The 16100-nt window shown below is 44.6% G+C and overlaps 1 protein-coding gene across 1 annotated transcript; it reads left to right on the top strand.

Moving 5' to 3' along the window:
• The first annotated feature begins 12317 nt into the window (after positions 1-12317).
• LOC123410190 (cytochrome P450 71A1-like) lies at positions 12318-14026 on the top strand. Its single transcript, XM_045103092.1, has 2 exons — positions 12318-13262; positions 13412-14026. The coding sequence occupies exons 1-2, from the start codon at positions 12318-12320 to the stop codon at positions 14024-14026; spliced, it is 1560 nt and encodes a 519-aa protein (XP_044959027.1).
• Positions 14027-16100: the final 2074 nt, after the last annotated feature.

The raw sequence follows: 16100 nt of genomic DNA, 5'->3' as shown, positions 1-16100 counted from the left end.
CCTGTGGACAACTTTGACGCAGCTGGCACCGGTAGTCCAGACAGGGTATGGAGAGATGGAGATGCTGAACCCTGTTAGGACCCATCTTCCGGCCCACGTTGACTGGCCAGCTATAGGAGGAGTCACCCCTCTTCGGGGACCCCTCTTACCACCAGTCAGGGGACCAAGGCCACATCCGTGTCCTTATGGATCCCAGGGATCTCAGGCTAGAGTGTTTCCTGATCCGCGGGTTGAGCTTCCAGGTCATGGAGGTAATCTCTATGAGATGTTCTATGCGGATGCCTGAGCTGTGAGCGGAAGGATAGTATGGTAGTAGCCGTACGTTCACAGTCCTGCGTGACTTGTGAAGTATGGCAGTAATGTGAAACGAATTCCGGAGGCCTAGATAAATAATGTATAGGAAGCTTGTACGCCTCTGATGAGTAGTTCCACCATTTCAGTAGTTTGCTCTTCGAGTAAGTTTGTACTGAACTATTTAAGGGTGTGTATGAACCATGGTTTATATATAGCAGTTGCTTGTTACCATGTTGTTCGGATATTCATTTCCGCATTCCGTGTGTTCAGTACATTCTTAATCCATAGCTAGTATTGGTATGATATTGGTCTAAGCTATGAGTTTGTTTGTCAGGATGGTGTTCACCAGGTTGAACCGTGCCCCCGCTCATGAGCAAGGTGAGGGTAGTCAAGCGTCGCAGGAAGACCTGCCTCACTCACCTTCTCTGGTAGAAGTGATGCTTGAGGCAGAAAGAAACAAAAGGGAGACCAACCGACTGCTAGAGCGTATTGAGCAGAATACGGCTCGACAGCCTAGGAATGCTGCAGTGTCCCTCAACGACTTTGTGAAGCTGAATCCTCCAAAGTTTCATCATTCCGTCGATCCCCTCGACGCTGATGACTGGCTGTGCAGCATCTCACGCAAGATTCGCTCGGCGAATGTGTCTGAGGCCGACAAGGTGACCTTCGCGACGTATTTCCTCGAAGGACCCGCCAATCTGTGGTGGGAGAATTTTGAAGCTATGCGTCCCGCTGAACCAGTGGCCACCTGGGCAGACTTCAGCGCAGCTTTTCGTCTGCACCATATTCCAGAGGGCCTGATGGACAGAAAGAGAGAGGAGTTCTGTGCCTTCACTCAGGGCAAGTTGAATGTGGATGCCTATAGCCGCGAGTTCGGTAACCTCGCCCACTATGCAACAGAGGAGGTGTCTACTGACGCCAAGAAGCAAGCAAGATTCCGTAAGGGTCTGAGCCCTGAGCTCCGTCGTGACCTGCGCCTCCATGAGTGTGCAAGTTTTCAAGCCCTGGTCAACAAAGCGATCAGTGCGGAGACTGGTCATACTGACTTCGAAGCCACAAGGAAGCACTCCCGTGACTTTGGCTCATCTTCTGGTTCCGCGTTTCCAAAACGCAGGCTGTGGGTTCCAAACAGTTCTCTGCCGCCAAGGTACACTCCGAGGCCATCCTACGTGGCGCCTCAGAGAATCAGGCCAACCCTCCAGCAAAAGCTTATGGTGGTCCAGCTATCAATGCTGCACGACGTGCCAACCAGGTGATATGCTACAAGTGTGGAGAACCAGGGCATTATTCCCGTGAGTGTCCTCAGAATGTGGGTGCCAAGCAACCCGGAAAGTCCGTCGGGCATGCCAAGTCGGGCAAAGCTTATTATGTGAAGCCAACTCCTGCACGTGTATGTAATCCAAGACTAGATACTACCACATGCTGGGCCCTGAAATATGACCCCGCTCGGCCTATTAATCGCGTAGTACTCGGTCCAGGAGTTGCAAGTAGTTTCTGGTGTTTATAGTAATGGTGGAGGCCGTGCATGGTGCTGACCTGAGAGGTGGGCCGTGATGCGGTAGGCAGTGGCACGGTGTACCAAGTGGCACCCGGACGGTGGACTTGGGAACCCTGCGCACATCGTTTGAGGCCGTGGTGGAAACCTTGGCCGGACTTCCGCACGGGTTACTCTCAGATAGGCGATAAACCTGGACTAGGTACTAGTGTGGTTAATGGTCGTGGCCGACTCCCTCGCTGGGCTTCCGCTTGAAGGTTGCCGAGGTGCATGACGTGCACATGGCGATAAGTGGCGGGAGCGTGTGTGACGAAGTACACCCCTGCAGGGTTATGATCTATTCGAATAGCCGCGTCCGCGGATATGGACTACTTGGAGACATATGTTGTTCATAGATAACTTCAATGGCTACTCATAAAATTGTCAAGATAAGCGTGAGTGTCGTGGACGGCATTTTCGTATGGAGACGGAATGATTCCACGATAGTGTATTGTTGTGGTGTTAGTGGACTCGTGTGCGAGAAATCAAGTTGTCAAAACTAATTTCAAAGGGTAAGTTGTCTAGCCACGAGTCAAATGCTGGCTTCCCGCATGAAACCCCACAATACCTTCTTGATACCTTGCATGAGTAGTTAGTCATCCTAAAGTCTTGCTGAGTACCTTCGTACTCATGTTTGCTTAATAAATGTTGCAGAGGTTGCTAATGACCCTAATGGAGGGTTCTTCGTAGACATCGACGACGACGAGTAGCTGGTGTCCCAGCTACGATCTGGCCCTACGTCGGCTCTGTAGTATAGTCAGGCCATGTGCCTTCTAGCTGCACTGTCTGTACCCAGATAGTTTATAACTCTTCCGCTGGCTTGTACTTGTATGACTGTTATTATGGGTCGAGAGACCTTAATGTGTAATATTATGTGTGTGGCTCTTCCGAGCCTCTTAAATAAAGCTTGTATGTTTATGGTTATGTTGTGATGCCATCGATGTATCTATACATATCGGTATGCCATGCGTACGTGTGTCTTACTTGATATGTATGGGGTTCGAATACCTAGTCGTGAACTTTAGTAGTACTCCTTACAAGGAAATGCCCCTTTGTGATCCAACGAGCCTTGGTAGTTCGCTACTGCTCCGGACACATTGGTTGACCGGCATGTGTCCTTCTTAGCTGCTGTGTCTGTCCCCTTTGGGGAAATGTCACGCGACGTAATAGAGTCCTTGTAGTTTGCTACGACTCGTCTACATTCGTTGATGACCGACACCTGCTTTGTTGGGTCATGTATGCCTATCCTTGTGCGGAACTGCCACTTTGGTTTATGACTAGACATGTCGATCCGGGTTCTTTGACATTGGATTGCTAGCGACAAGAGTCAAAAGACGCAAACGTGGAGTTAACCGTGCGTGAGACCACAAAGGGATGCGATGTGTTACAGGCTGGATTCCTATGGCTTAGGATCGGGGTCCCGACAGTATTTTAGAGTAGCTGTTGGTATTTTTGCGTGTAGGGATTTGCCGCTAGTTTATTTTCCGTGTTTAGGACATTATCTCGCATTTACGTGTGGCAATATTTTTGTGTTGCAACCCCACATATTTTATATGATTTTTCTGTGCAATTAGTTTTAGCTTTTGAGCAAGTTAGTTCGCGTAATATTTTGCTATGTTGCCCTCTTGTCTATTTCGTAGGATTTATTCCGTGTGTGTATGATCAAGTTGTCAACTAGGGAGTTGTTCTTTGATGTTTAGTCTAGCCCCTGATAATTTTGGTTGCAATAGAAATGCATGTTTCGGTGTGTTCTGCTTGCTCTCAAGTTGCTAGAAATAGTGCTGATTTGGAGGTGCTGAAATATTTCTAAGTCTGAGATCTGTTATATTTTGTTGTTGTCTTGTCTTGCTTCTACCTTGTGATCTGTAGCTCTTTTGAGGTTGGTGCAATAGAGTTAGTTGTAGACTTTGTGATTCTCTAGCATGTTGTGAATTTTCATGCCATTTGGAGTCCCGTAGCTTATAGTTTTGCTACTGTCAATATGCCTTAAGACCGAAAACTGCACTTTCATACACGCTTCCACTAAGTCTGAAAGTGGGTGTGAGGAGCCATTTTGTGACTTCCTTTCCTAGTGTTCCATGCTTCCATGCTAGGTGTTATAAGTTGTATGTTGTAGTGCTTCTTTCCCTCTATCGTCTCATGCCTTGGTTGAGCATGTTGTGATTTTGTAGCTCGTAGTTGTGGGGCGTAGAAAGTGCTATGTGGTTGTTTTTGGTAGATTGTAGTGATATCTTGTTTTGCTCGTAGTTTTTGAACCGTAGCTCCGATTTGATCGTGTCCTACATGAAACTTGCTTAGAATCTCGTGTAGTTTCATTTTCTCTTGCTGGTTGTATGTTTTGAAGTGCACGTAGCCATCGTTGCACACATATTGCATTCATGCCATCATATCTTGCGGTGCTTGTATCTTTTGAACCGTAGCTCCGTTGGAGATGTTCACTATGTGTAAATTGCTTGTAACGATGCGTAGAACCATGTGCACCTATTTGTTTTGCTCTTTAACAACTAATTAAATGTGTTAGTTCAGATCTGGACAGAATTGTAAATTAACATGTGAGGTCGTCTCGGAGATGCTATATGTCATTTCCGACCTCATTTAAAATGCCAAGATAGGTAGTTTAATTACGCTTCACCTCTTGCCAAGTTAAACCACATTTAATATTGCCATGTACCTAATCGGGATAGAACTAAATAATTAACGTGGAGTTTCGTCAATATGCAACTCGTTGCATATTGAACTTCATTTAATGTGTAGTGTTTGTTTTACGTGAATTGACATGTCGTGACTTGCATGTATTCAGCTGCTCATGCATCATATGTGTTGTGCATCGTGTGGTGAATCTCGTGTGTTGATGCTTCTTTCCGGTTTCCTCCGTCTCGATAGAGTTCCGCAAGCGTGTTGGTTTGTGAGGACCCGTACGACTACATCGGTTCGTCTGCTTCACACAGTCATTCTTATTCCAAGCGGGATCTTAGGCAAGATGACCATTTCCCAGATACCATTACTATCATTGCCATGCTAGTTTTACCGTTTCTGTCGATTATGTCTCTTTGCCTACCACATGTCAAATATCAGCCTCTCAACAATGCCATGAAAACCTTCAACCTGTTCAACCTAGCAAACCACTGATTGGCTATGTTACGGCTTGCTTAACCCTGTGTTAGCGTTGCTAGTTGCAGGTGCATTGCTTCCATGTGAAAACATGGGTTCCTTGTTATATCACCCTATTCAATGCTATTTACTTTAATGGACCTATATACTTGGTAAAAGGTGGAAGGCTCGGCCTTTCTAGCCTGGTGTTTTGTTCCACCTTTGCCCCCCTTAGTTTTCAGCTATCGGTGTTATGTTCCATAATTGATCGCTCCTAATATGATCGGGGTTGTTATGGGGACCCCCTTCATAATTCGTTTTATATTCAAGCTGGTCTGGCAAGGCCCAACTTTGGTACTACATTTTCCTAAACACCTAATAAAATTGCATCGGGACTTTCCGGACCCCGAGGATAATTAATCAACCCCCGGGCCAGTGCTCCTCATGAGTGTTGGTCCAAACTGGCAGACTACAGGGCCACCGCTGGGCAACCCGAGGTTTGGTTTCTCCTAGTGTGACCCATCCGCCATGTCCTGAGAACGAGATACGCGGCTCCTATCGGGATCGTCGACACGTCAGGTGGCCTTGCTGGATTAGTTTTACCTCTAACAAAATATCTTGTGCATTGGGATTCCGGTGATGCTTTGGGTAATCTCAGAGTTGAGGTTTTCTACTAAGGAGTCCGACGAGATCGCGAGCTTCGTGATCGAGGATTTCTATGCAGCTTGTGGTAATTTGTGATGGACTAGTTGGAGGACCCCTACATGGTTAAATCTTTCGGAAAGCCATGCCCGCGGTTATGTGGCAACGTGGAAACTTTATTTAACACATGTTCTAGATAACTTGAAGTTAACTTAACTAAAACATGCCAACTATGTGCGTAACCATGACTATCTCTTTCATGAGTTCCTTCTCCGATCGAGGACGCGGTGGGGTTATGTCTGACGTAGGTAGGTGTTCAGGATCATTCAGTTGATCACCAGTAGTCCCGTCCGCTAAGCGTAGATCTTCCCCCTCTTATCTCTTGTACTCGTAAGTTTAGAAACCAAATATGTGCTTAGCCGCTGCTGCAACCTCACCACTTAACCTTACCTCACCCAATAAGCTTTGCTAGTCTTGATACCTTTGGAAATGAGATTGCTGAGTCCCCTGTGGCTCACAGATTACTACAACACCAGTTGCAGGTACATGTAAAGGTTACTCGACGCGAGCGCGTTGATTGTTCATTTGGAGTTGCTTCTTCTTCTTCTTCTTCATCGATCTAGGATGGGTTCCAGGCCGGCAGCCCGGGATAGCAAGGATGGACGTCGTTCTTCGTTTCTCATTTGTTTTTGTCCGTAGACGGACCCTGCTCTTCTTCGTATTATTTACGTAATGTACTGATGTGACTCTGATGTAGCTTGTGGCGAGTGTAAGCCAATTCTATATATATATATATATATATATATCTTCTTTTCAATACATGTACTTGTAACGATATCCATTCTTGCGACACAACGAGATGCGCTTCTATCCCTGCTGAGGCCCTCGTGCCAATTAAGGATAGGGTCGCATCTTGGGAGTGACAATGAGTTGGGTAAAAAAAATGCTCAAGTGACTCGTTTTCCGCAAGAAGAAGAAGGTTGTGTGGCACCACGCCTGAATCCGAACACTAAATGATGATCACATCAAATACGCGGCCAAGGACACACACACCTAAGCTATGAGATGTGTAGGCGGATCCTTTGTCCTGCACCGACCGGCACCCTTCGTCACAAGAAGTATAGTTGAGTTAATGATTGTTACTACTAGTTTAGTATGCATGTACTTGTTAACTGAGGCGTGTAATATTTGTAGTCAATAATGTGATTGGATATTTATTTAGGTTATGCAATCATGTTGTTGTTTGGTAGACAGAACATAGATGGTATGTGGATAGAGCAAATCACATCGCTTATGATTAAAGAAAGGAACACGTCGGTAATGATTTCCACAATCACACACAATTCGGATGCAAGCAAGTGTTTGCCCCACAACACGCACAACTTATTATCAGGAATTGTGTGTATTTTTATCCGTCTTTCCACATAATTATGATTACTGACCTGTTTGTCGGGTATCACACACATCTTACTACGTCGAATCGTTTGTGTTACTTTTGATCTTCGCAAAAAGTTTTTCCGAGTGACCTATTTGCCGGGTATCACACACAACATCAGACGCCGAATCGGCTATGTTATTTTGGCTCATTGAAAACTATTCATCTGTTTGAACTGTATGCCGTAAATCACACACACCTTTATTTGTTTAAGCGTTTGCGTAATTCTGGCTCATCGCAAGGAGTTCGTCTGGAACAACTATATGACACATATCGTATATGCAATTGTTTTCTAAATCATATTTGATGGATATGTCACCGCACACAGTTCGCGTTTTTGGTGACGGATCTTGAACTATACCGTTTGCGGTTCATGCATCGCACACAGTTTCGTCCAAGGGTCTTCGATTGATGTGTCGTCCTTGGACCATCCTGCAGTAGTGTAGGCCCACATCTGAAACTTGCCCTACTAAATGAGAGATCAGCTAACGATCTGATGTGGCATGCAACTCCTCCTCATCTAGATGTGAGATAAACGACTTGCTAGAAACACGTATTGTAACCTTTAAATGGTCATATTCCAAATGTCTTAGGCGTTTGTTCAAATAGAAATATCCTTCTCATTACTTCCTAGGCTAACACCCACATTATTCAACTTAGAAACCATGGTTGTAGCGAAAAAAGATACAAAGTATTTGGTTGGCGACATTGTACCTTGGTTGTCTAGGTTCTGCGCTGCTTGTCATCGTATAGCCTTGGCCAAAGAGTCCTTATCAGTGTCCATCCTCCCATCCTCGGTAACCATATGTCGGTTACTCCGGCATGTGGGTGTCACTAGCATATATTTCTTGTATTCAATGAATACATTCAAAACAACACTAACATGATCTACCTTCAACCTAGATTCACAGTCACACTTGTGATCCACATTATCACCGCTTGAGTCATCTCCTTCAATCCAATAATATCTTAAATCTCTTTTAAATTTTGTTGTACCACTTGTTAAATGACTTGACTTAGACGACATATTGTATCACTAGAACATATATGAAGATGATAAGATTAGTAAATAATTTAAACGATTAAATAATTCATTAAAACTAGTTGTTTCAACAACTAGTTGCTAAAATAAATATTTGTAAGCCACGGATGCTTTTTATGAATGTCATTTTCCACTATAACAGTGGATAACATAACACTCTTTCTATATGTAGCCTTCTTGTTAAATTTTTACATATTTTTACAAACTTAAATGAATTGTCATATACTCCCTCGGGTCCTTTTTAGTGTGCATATACGTTTTGTCTGAAGTCAAAGTATCTCTATTTTGACCAAACTTATAGAAAAAATTAAGAACATTCACCATGCCAAATCAATATTGTTAGATTATTTACAAAATGTAGTTCCATAATGTATATATTTGATATTCTAGATATTGATATTTTTTAATATAAATTTGGTCAAACTTTGTAAAGTTTGACTTGACCGAAATCTAATACGCGGAGTAAAAAGGACCGGAGTGAGTACATATTTAAGAACATATATTTGGTTTCAAAGATAATAATGCATATTATAAATATACATTGTAGAAATATTTAAGAATTTGTGCTGATATTTCTTCAAAAGGTACAAGAGAGTACATGTGTGCTTAAGTTTCAACTTCCCGAACGTGCCTACTTTCCCAATTTCTGACTTACAATTCTCGGTACATACAATCACGTTTTAGATTCGTGAACCTCGTACCTACCATCAGTGGCGGAGCGCGAGTCATACCAAGGAGGGGCCAAAAGAGCTAGAGAGATTAAAGAAGCCAGGAGATTAGCATCGAGTTTAAGCAGCACATCCTTGCAAATTTTCTCTTGGAAGGGGGGCCAGGACCTTCCTTGGTCACGCCGACGCTCTGCGAGTGCCTACCAGATTGTTTTTATGTTCTAAGATATATACTAATTTTATTATTCCAATAAAATTGGCTAACCAAAGCTTTGAGTTGTTGAAGAAGCGCAAAGTAAAAGTAACGTGTTAAATAAGAAACAATCAAATAGCCAACAATGTTATCTTGACACTGTGCTTACAAATTCATTGGAAGAACATCAAACATACATGGAACAGAGCATCTACTAACCTGTGCTGGATAACTTTACGAGACACTTGTCTTGCTTGTGTTTAATTCGCAACAAATAGCTTCAACCCGTTCTGGTCTACACCGATGCTTCTTCACCAACAGTTTTAAGAAAGTATTCTAAGAAGAGAACCCGACCGTACTTCAGGGTAACAATGAGATAGAAAAACACAAGAAACACTTTAGGCACAAGGATTACGTTTACTAGGCACTTGTTACAAGAACTATTCATCGAAGAGCCCCGCTTCGATACACCCCTTTTACAAACTGTATAAAAGGTAATATGAACCTTTCACATCAATTTACGTATGTACGATGAATTCACTACATATACGTCCTTGGCCGGCCCAAGTACATCATTTTCTTGTCTTCTATTAAAGTTCAAAAATTATGCTCGCACCATGTTTGGAACTCCAGACCTCTAGTCAACATGAAAGCGGCAGCGACCAACATGACACATTACTAGATATGACAAATTCAAGTATGATATTTCCCTTATATAAAAAAACACAGCGATTTCCCTATTTTTGTTTAAATTTTGCTTGTTAGCTCCTTTTTCTTTTGTATTTTTTTTCAGCCTATTTTCAATCTTAAAAATCCGTGATTTCTAAATATGTTGAAGTTTTCTTAAATTCATTTTATCCTTTTTGATATTTATTATTCTTTTGAAACTTATTCTATAAATTGAAAAATAGTTTAGAATATCAAAATTACGATTGAAGTAATAGTTTAAATTTTGCATGGGTCATTTGTATGTTCATTCTCACTTGCTGGCAAAAGTTAGATATATTTGATAAACGTACGCATGTACATCATGTGAAATGCACGGATGTCGGTAAGGGCGATAGGGGTGTTATAATGCGATGATGTTACTCCGAGTCATGAAACGTGCCCAATTTTAATTTGTGCACAATTTTCGAATTTGAAATTATGTATAAATTTTTAAAAAGTTCTGCACATTTTCCAAAGTTGTTAACAACTTCCCTACAATTTAGGGTTTAGGGTTTAGAATACCAAAATTACGGTTTAAGTAACAGTTAATCAATTTTTAAAATAATGTGATGATGTTATAATGCTATGATGTTTCTTCAACTCATGAAACGGATCCATTTTTTTCACACGCCGTAACGATCATCACAAGGAGGCACGCCAAATGTTTTAACTTTCTGGCATTTTGTGTATTTTCTATGATTTACCATGCGAAAACACGGAAAAACAGTTGTCTCACGTGTTGTAACGTGTGCTTGGTGTCCGATTTCGTTCGAATTTTGCGTCGGTTATTTGAATGTTCATTCTTATTTGCATGAAAAAGTTGGGTAGATTTGATTTACGTATGCATAAACATCTCGTGAAACCCACGGGTGTCAGTAAGCAAGGAAGGGTTGTTAGAATGCGATGATGCTGCCTCGACTCATGAAATGGACCCAATTTTTTTAAATGACCTAATGATCATCACAAGGAGGCACGCAAATTGTTTTTAGTTTCTGACATTTCGAGCATTTTCTATGTTTTTCCATGCGAAAACACGAAAAAACAGTTGCTGGACGTGACGCAACGTGCGTTTGGTGTCCGATTTCGTTCAAATTTTGCATGGGTCATTTGTATTTTCGTTCTCACTTGCAGACAAAAGTTGGGTAGATCTGATAAATATATGCATGTACATCATGTGGAACACATGGGTGTCGATAAGGACGAAAGGGGTGTTATAATGCGATGATGTTATTCCCACTCATGAAACGGACCTAATTTTAATTTGTGCATAATTTTGGAATTTCAGATTATGTATGAAATTTTTAAAAACTTTAATAAAATTTCCAAAGTTGTTAAACTTCCCAACAATTTAGGGTTTAGTGTTTCGAATACCAAAATTACGGTTTAAGTAATAGTTCATCAATTTTTTAAATAACAGATCATAAACTTAATAAAAAGCTCATTAAATTTCAAGAAAAGTTCGCCTATTTGAGGAACAGTTCACGAATTTAGGAAAAAAATCTTCATTAATTTGTGAAAAAATCACCTATTTTAAAGAAAAATTGACAAACTTGAAAAAAAATCATCATTTTAAAAACAAATGGTGCGGGGTTTAAAAAGCTAACACATTTAGAAAGGAAAAGGAAATAGAAAAGAAAAAGGAAAAAAAGAAATAAAAAAAGAAAACAAAATAGAGAATACTACGTTTCCGAAGTTGTTTATTAGAATAAGAAACATTTGTAACACATGAGGTCTTATTTTTTTTTTATAATCACGTGAGGTCTTGTTGACTAGTTTGTTAGTGCAGGTGTGGTAATACCTAAAGGTGGATGGTTCGAATCATGCTGCTCACATTCCTTTTTGGCGGTTTAAAAATAATGAAAACACGAACAAGCCTGCCGAGTAGATGAGTATTTTGGCGGTTTAAAAAAATAAAGAAAACATGAACAGACCTGCCTAGCAAAGTAGGGTGTGTGCGTATGAAAAAAAAATACAATGTATACGTAAATATGACCATTCTGTCTTTTATTATGAAGAAATATCCATTAATTTGGACGGTCCCTGTGTTCAGGGAATGTACTGGAGCAGAAGTGTTCACGGAAATATCTATATCTTAGAAACAGGACCCACTAAAAAATATATAATACTTTACCTTTACTATGCGAATACAGAAATATGCGAAGTGATATACGCTAGCGAATACACGAAACACCATCCTAAATATCTGAGTCTTGGCGCAGATCAGCGGCCCACAATGCTAGCAAAATTAAGGAGCTAAAATTATTGATTTAGTACGCGCAGGTCGAGTGTAGTTATCATCGTTCACATCAGCGGCTTATGCGATACTATATTAACTATCTTGACCTCCTAGGAAATTCATCAGCTCTTTGTCGCTCCACACTTGCCGGTGAAGCAATTATCCAAGTGCCCTGGACTGCAGCTGATGGCGCGCATGGCCGTCCGTTCTGAAACTCAAGGGTTCTGATCAAATAAATGGTGATCTGCAGCGACCCCTACCGGCAGGATTATGTGTACGTGTCAAGCGACGGCCGGCGTCTTGTCGCCATGCAAGCATGGAATCCTCGGATGAGACGACGAGGGCATCGCTGCATTCCTCCCCGCGCGTCGTCTACCAGTTCGGCGCTTGTTTAAATCTTCTCGCGGCGCCACCATTTGCTTCACACACACTTGTGTCGAAAGGTGGTGGTCGTCAAGCCAGCATGGCAGCATCCATGGCGGTGTCGCTTGCCATGGCCCTCCTCCTCATCCTCACCTTGGTCGTATCTCTTATATACCTCCTCTCTGGCAAGAAGCCCAGCAGCAATGGGAAGCGGAGGCTGCCACCGTCGCCGCCAGGCCTCCCGTTCCTCGGCCACCTCCACTTACTCGGCTCCTTGCCGCACCGGGGCCTCGGGTTCCTGGCTGCGAAGCACGGCCCGGTTCTGCTGATCCGGCTCGGCCGCGTGCCAACCGTGCTCGTCTCCTCCGCCGCCGCCGCGGAGGAGGTGATGAAATCCCGCGACCTCGCCTTCGCGAGCCGGCCCAGGGTTGTCATGGCCGAGCGGCTCCTCTACGGGCGCGACGTCGCGTTCGCGCCCTACGGTGACTACTGGCGGCAGACACGCCGCATCTGCGCGGTCCACCTGCTCAGCCCGCGCCGCATCCTGTCCTTTCGGCGGGTCCGGGAGGAGGAGGGCGCCGCGCTGGTCGAGCGCGTCCGTGCCGGCGCCCACGCCGGCGCCGTCGTTGACCTGAGCGAGCTCCTCATCGCCTACGCCAACTACGTGGTCTCCCGTGCTGCGTTCGGCGACGATAGCGCGCGCGGGCTGTACCAAGGCGACGACAGAGGACGCGAGCTGAGGAAGGTGTTCGCGGAATTTGACGTGTTGCTCGGGACGACGCCATTGGGGGAGCTCCTGCCGGGGATGGGCTGGGTGGACTCTCTGCGTGGGTTGGAAGGGAAGGCGAGGCGGACGTTCGAGGCCCTCGACCGGATGGTCGAGAAGGTCATTGAGGACCACCGCGAACGTCGGCGTCAAGCAGGCGGGCGGCAGATGCGAGACGACGTCGACGGCAATGATCACCGTGACTTCGTGGACGTGCTGCTCGATGTAAACGAGACAGACAAGGACGCCGGCGTTCGGCTCGGAACTGTCGAAATCAAGGCCATTATCTTGGTACGTACAAGAAGAACCTCTGCAACTAAATATGCACTTCCTCGTATAGCACTCAGCTACCGATCAAACGATATATTATTCGTAGGCGTGAGTGTGATATACGCAGTACGTAGTTTGATTAGCTGGCATCGTGTATCACGATCGAGCAGGACATGTTCGCGGGAGGCACCTCCACCACGACCACGGCGATGGAATGGACCATGGCGGAGCTCATAACCCACCCGCGCGCGATGCGCAAGCTCCAGGACGAGATCCGAGCGGCCGTGGGCGGCGCCGACCACGTCACCGAGGACCACGTCGACAAGGCAGGCTACCTGAAGGCCGTGGTGAAGGAGACTCTCCGGCTGCACCCGCCGGTCCCTCTCCTCGTGCCCCGGGAGCCACCCGCGGACGCCGAGATACTCGGTCACCACGTCCCGGCGGGGACGCAGGTCGTGATCAACTCGTGGGCCATCGGCCGGGACCCGGCGACATGGGAGCGCCCCGATGAATTCTGGCCGGAGAGGTTCTTGGACAGCAGCGTGGACTTCAAGGGGCAGAACTTCGAGCTGGTGCCCTTCGGTGCCGGGAGGAGAGGGTGCCCCGGGATCGGGTTCGCCATGTCCACCCTAGAAATGGCGATCGCGAGCTTGCTGCATCGATTTGATTGGGTGCCGGCCGGCGAGAACGTGGCAGGGACGCTGCTGGACATGAGCGAGGTGAACGGCATCGCCGTGCGGATCAAGGGCGGCCTGCCGCTTGTTGCCAAATCGTGGTTTCCATAGACGACTAGCATAAGATGAAAAGTCTCCTCTCTCCTCCAAGTTAATTTCGTTGCGATTTGCGCATGGTATTAAGTTGCTCCTGTCCCAGGATGTGCGCTATGATATGGCCAGTTTTTGAAATACTCCCTCGTTTCTAAATATGAGACTTTTTAGAGATTACACTACAGACTACATACAAAGCAAAATGAATGAATCTATAATCTAAATTATGTCTGTATATATCTGTATGTAATCTATAGTGAAATCTCTAAAAGATCATATATTTAGGAACGGAGAGAGTAGTAGCTAAAATGAGACGAACTACTAATAAAATTCAAAAGGTTCTGATTTTTTTCGATGAACATAGTTGAGTGCTTCACCTCCTTGCCTCCTCCTCCTCTCTCCTCCACGCCCCCCATTCTCGCCGGTGGCGTCCTTGACGTCGTGACCTTCTTGAAGGCATCGCCTTGAGGGATGGGTGGTGGTGGACACTGTGTGGGTCCTTGACGGTTATTGGTGGTGGGCACTGCTTCGACGGAAATCCTAGGATCTGCTTTTCCAGATCGGACGATGGCGGTACCGTGGTACCGTTTCTCTTTTGGGAGCATCGTTTGTACATCAACGCTGGATGACAGAGGCATGAGGTGGATCGGCTTTGTCTTGCACTGGGCTTTGGTGGAGCTGACAAGTCATGCCTGGCTGAGAGGTGCTACGCTGAGGCATGCCTGGTTTGCAGGTTCTGCGCACGACAGTTCTTCTAGAATCTTCGCGCCTGGACGGATGAGCGCGGGGCGGTGGCGTTGTTGGGCGTCGTGGTGGCGTCGATGGATGTTAGGACCGGTAAGGATGATGCGGATCTCTCTCGTGAAGATGGGTGAGTGGTCCGATAATGATGACGACTTTTAAAACGTGTGCATGTGGTGTGCTCTTTAGGTGTGTTGCACCGGCTATTGATTTCGGTACGTTAGTGGATGGATTAACGACGATACCTGTTTTAGATATGGAAAATGGGAGCACTCCACATTAACGAGTTTGTACGTGTGAGTGATGGCTTCGGATGGATAGATGTATGCTCTTGTCGGACCTTTGTGAAATAATTAATAAAGATTATTGCATGCATTGGTTGATGCAAAGGCCGGAGTTTAACCCCCCTTTCCCATAGTTGAGTGCTTCACCTACAGAAAAAGTTTCTTGAAGAAAAAACATTGAATAAATGTTTGTTGAAAAAAGGATTCAGATGCAATTGATGCGAGATACCATCTCTTCTTTAGCTGAAGAGAACATACCAAACCTCAATTGATACGACCGAAATGCAATTGGACTAGACTAGTTAGACTAATCCTTTGTTGGAAATATGCCCTAGAGGCAATAATAAAGTGGTTATTATTATATTTCCTGGTTCATGATAATTTTCTATTATTCATCCTATAATTGTATTGACCGGAAACCATAATACATGTGTGAATATGTAGATCACAATGTGTCCCTAGTGAGCCTTTAGTTGGCTAGCTCGTTGATCAATAGATGATCATGGTTTCCTGATCATTGACATTGGATGTCATTGATAACGGGATCACATCATTGGGGAATGATGTGATGGACAAGACCCAATCCTAAGCATAGCACTAGATCGTGTTGTTCGTCTGCTAAAGCTTTTCTAATGTCAAGTATCATTTCCTTAGACCATGAGATTGTGAAACTCCCGGATACCGTAGGAGTGCTTTGGGTGTATCAAACGTCACAACGTAACTGGATGATTATAAATGTGCACTACAGGTATCTCCGAAAGTGTGTGTTTGGTTGTACGAATCGAGACGTGGATTTATCACTCCATGTGACCGAGAGGTATGTCTGGCCCACTCGGTAATCCATCATCATAATGAGCTCAGTGTGACTAAGGAGTTAGCCACGGGATGATGCGTTATGGAACGAGTAAAGAGACTTGCCGGTAACGAGATTGAACAAGGTATAGGGATACCGACGATCGAATCTCGGGCAAGTATCATACCGGTAGACAAAGAGAATTGCATACGGGATTGATCGAATCCCCGACATCGTGGTTCATCCGATGAGATCATCGTGGAACATGCGGGAA

The sequence above is a fragment of the Hordeum vulgare genome, chromosome 1H (genome assembly GCF_904849725.1).
Source record: "Hordeum vulgare subsp. vulgare chromosome 1H, MorexV3_pseudomolecules_assembly, whole genome shotgun sequence".
Lineage (NCBI taxonomy): Eukaryota > Viridiplantae > Streptophyta > Magnoliopsida > Poales > Poaceae > Hordeum > Hordeum vulgare.
The sequence above is the reverse complement of the archived record's forward strand: the minus strand, read 5'-3'. Positions and strand labels throughout refer to the sequence as shown.

Bases quoted from the DNA above. Each gene is read 5' to 3' on its own strand.
- LOC123410190 (XM_045103092.1), top strand. From the start codon at position 12,318: ATGGCGGTGTCGCTTGCCATGGCCCTCCTCCTCATCCTCACCTTGGTC. The intron at 13,263-13,411 runs GTACGTACAAGA...ACGATCGAGCAG, and splicing joins AAATCAAGGCCATTATCTTG to GACATGTTCGCGGGAGGCAC.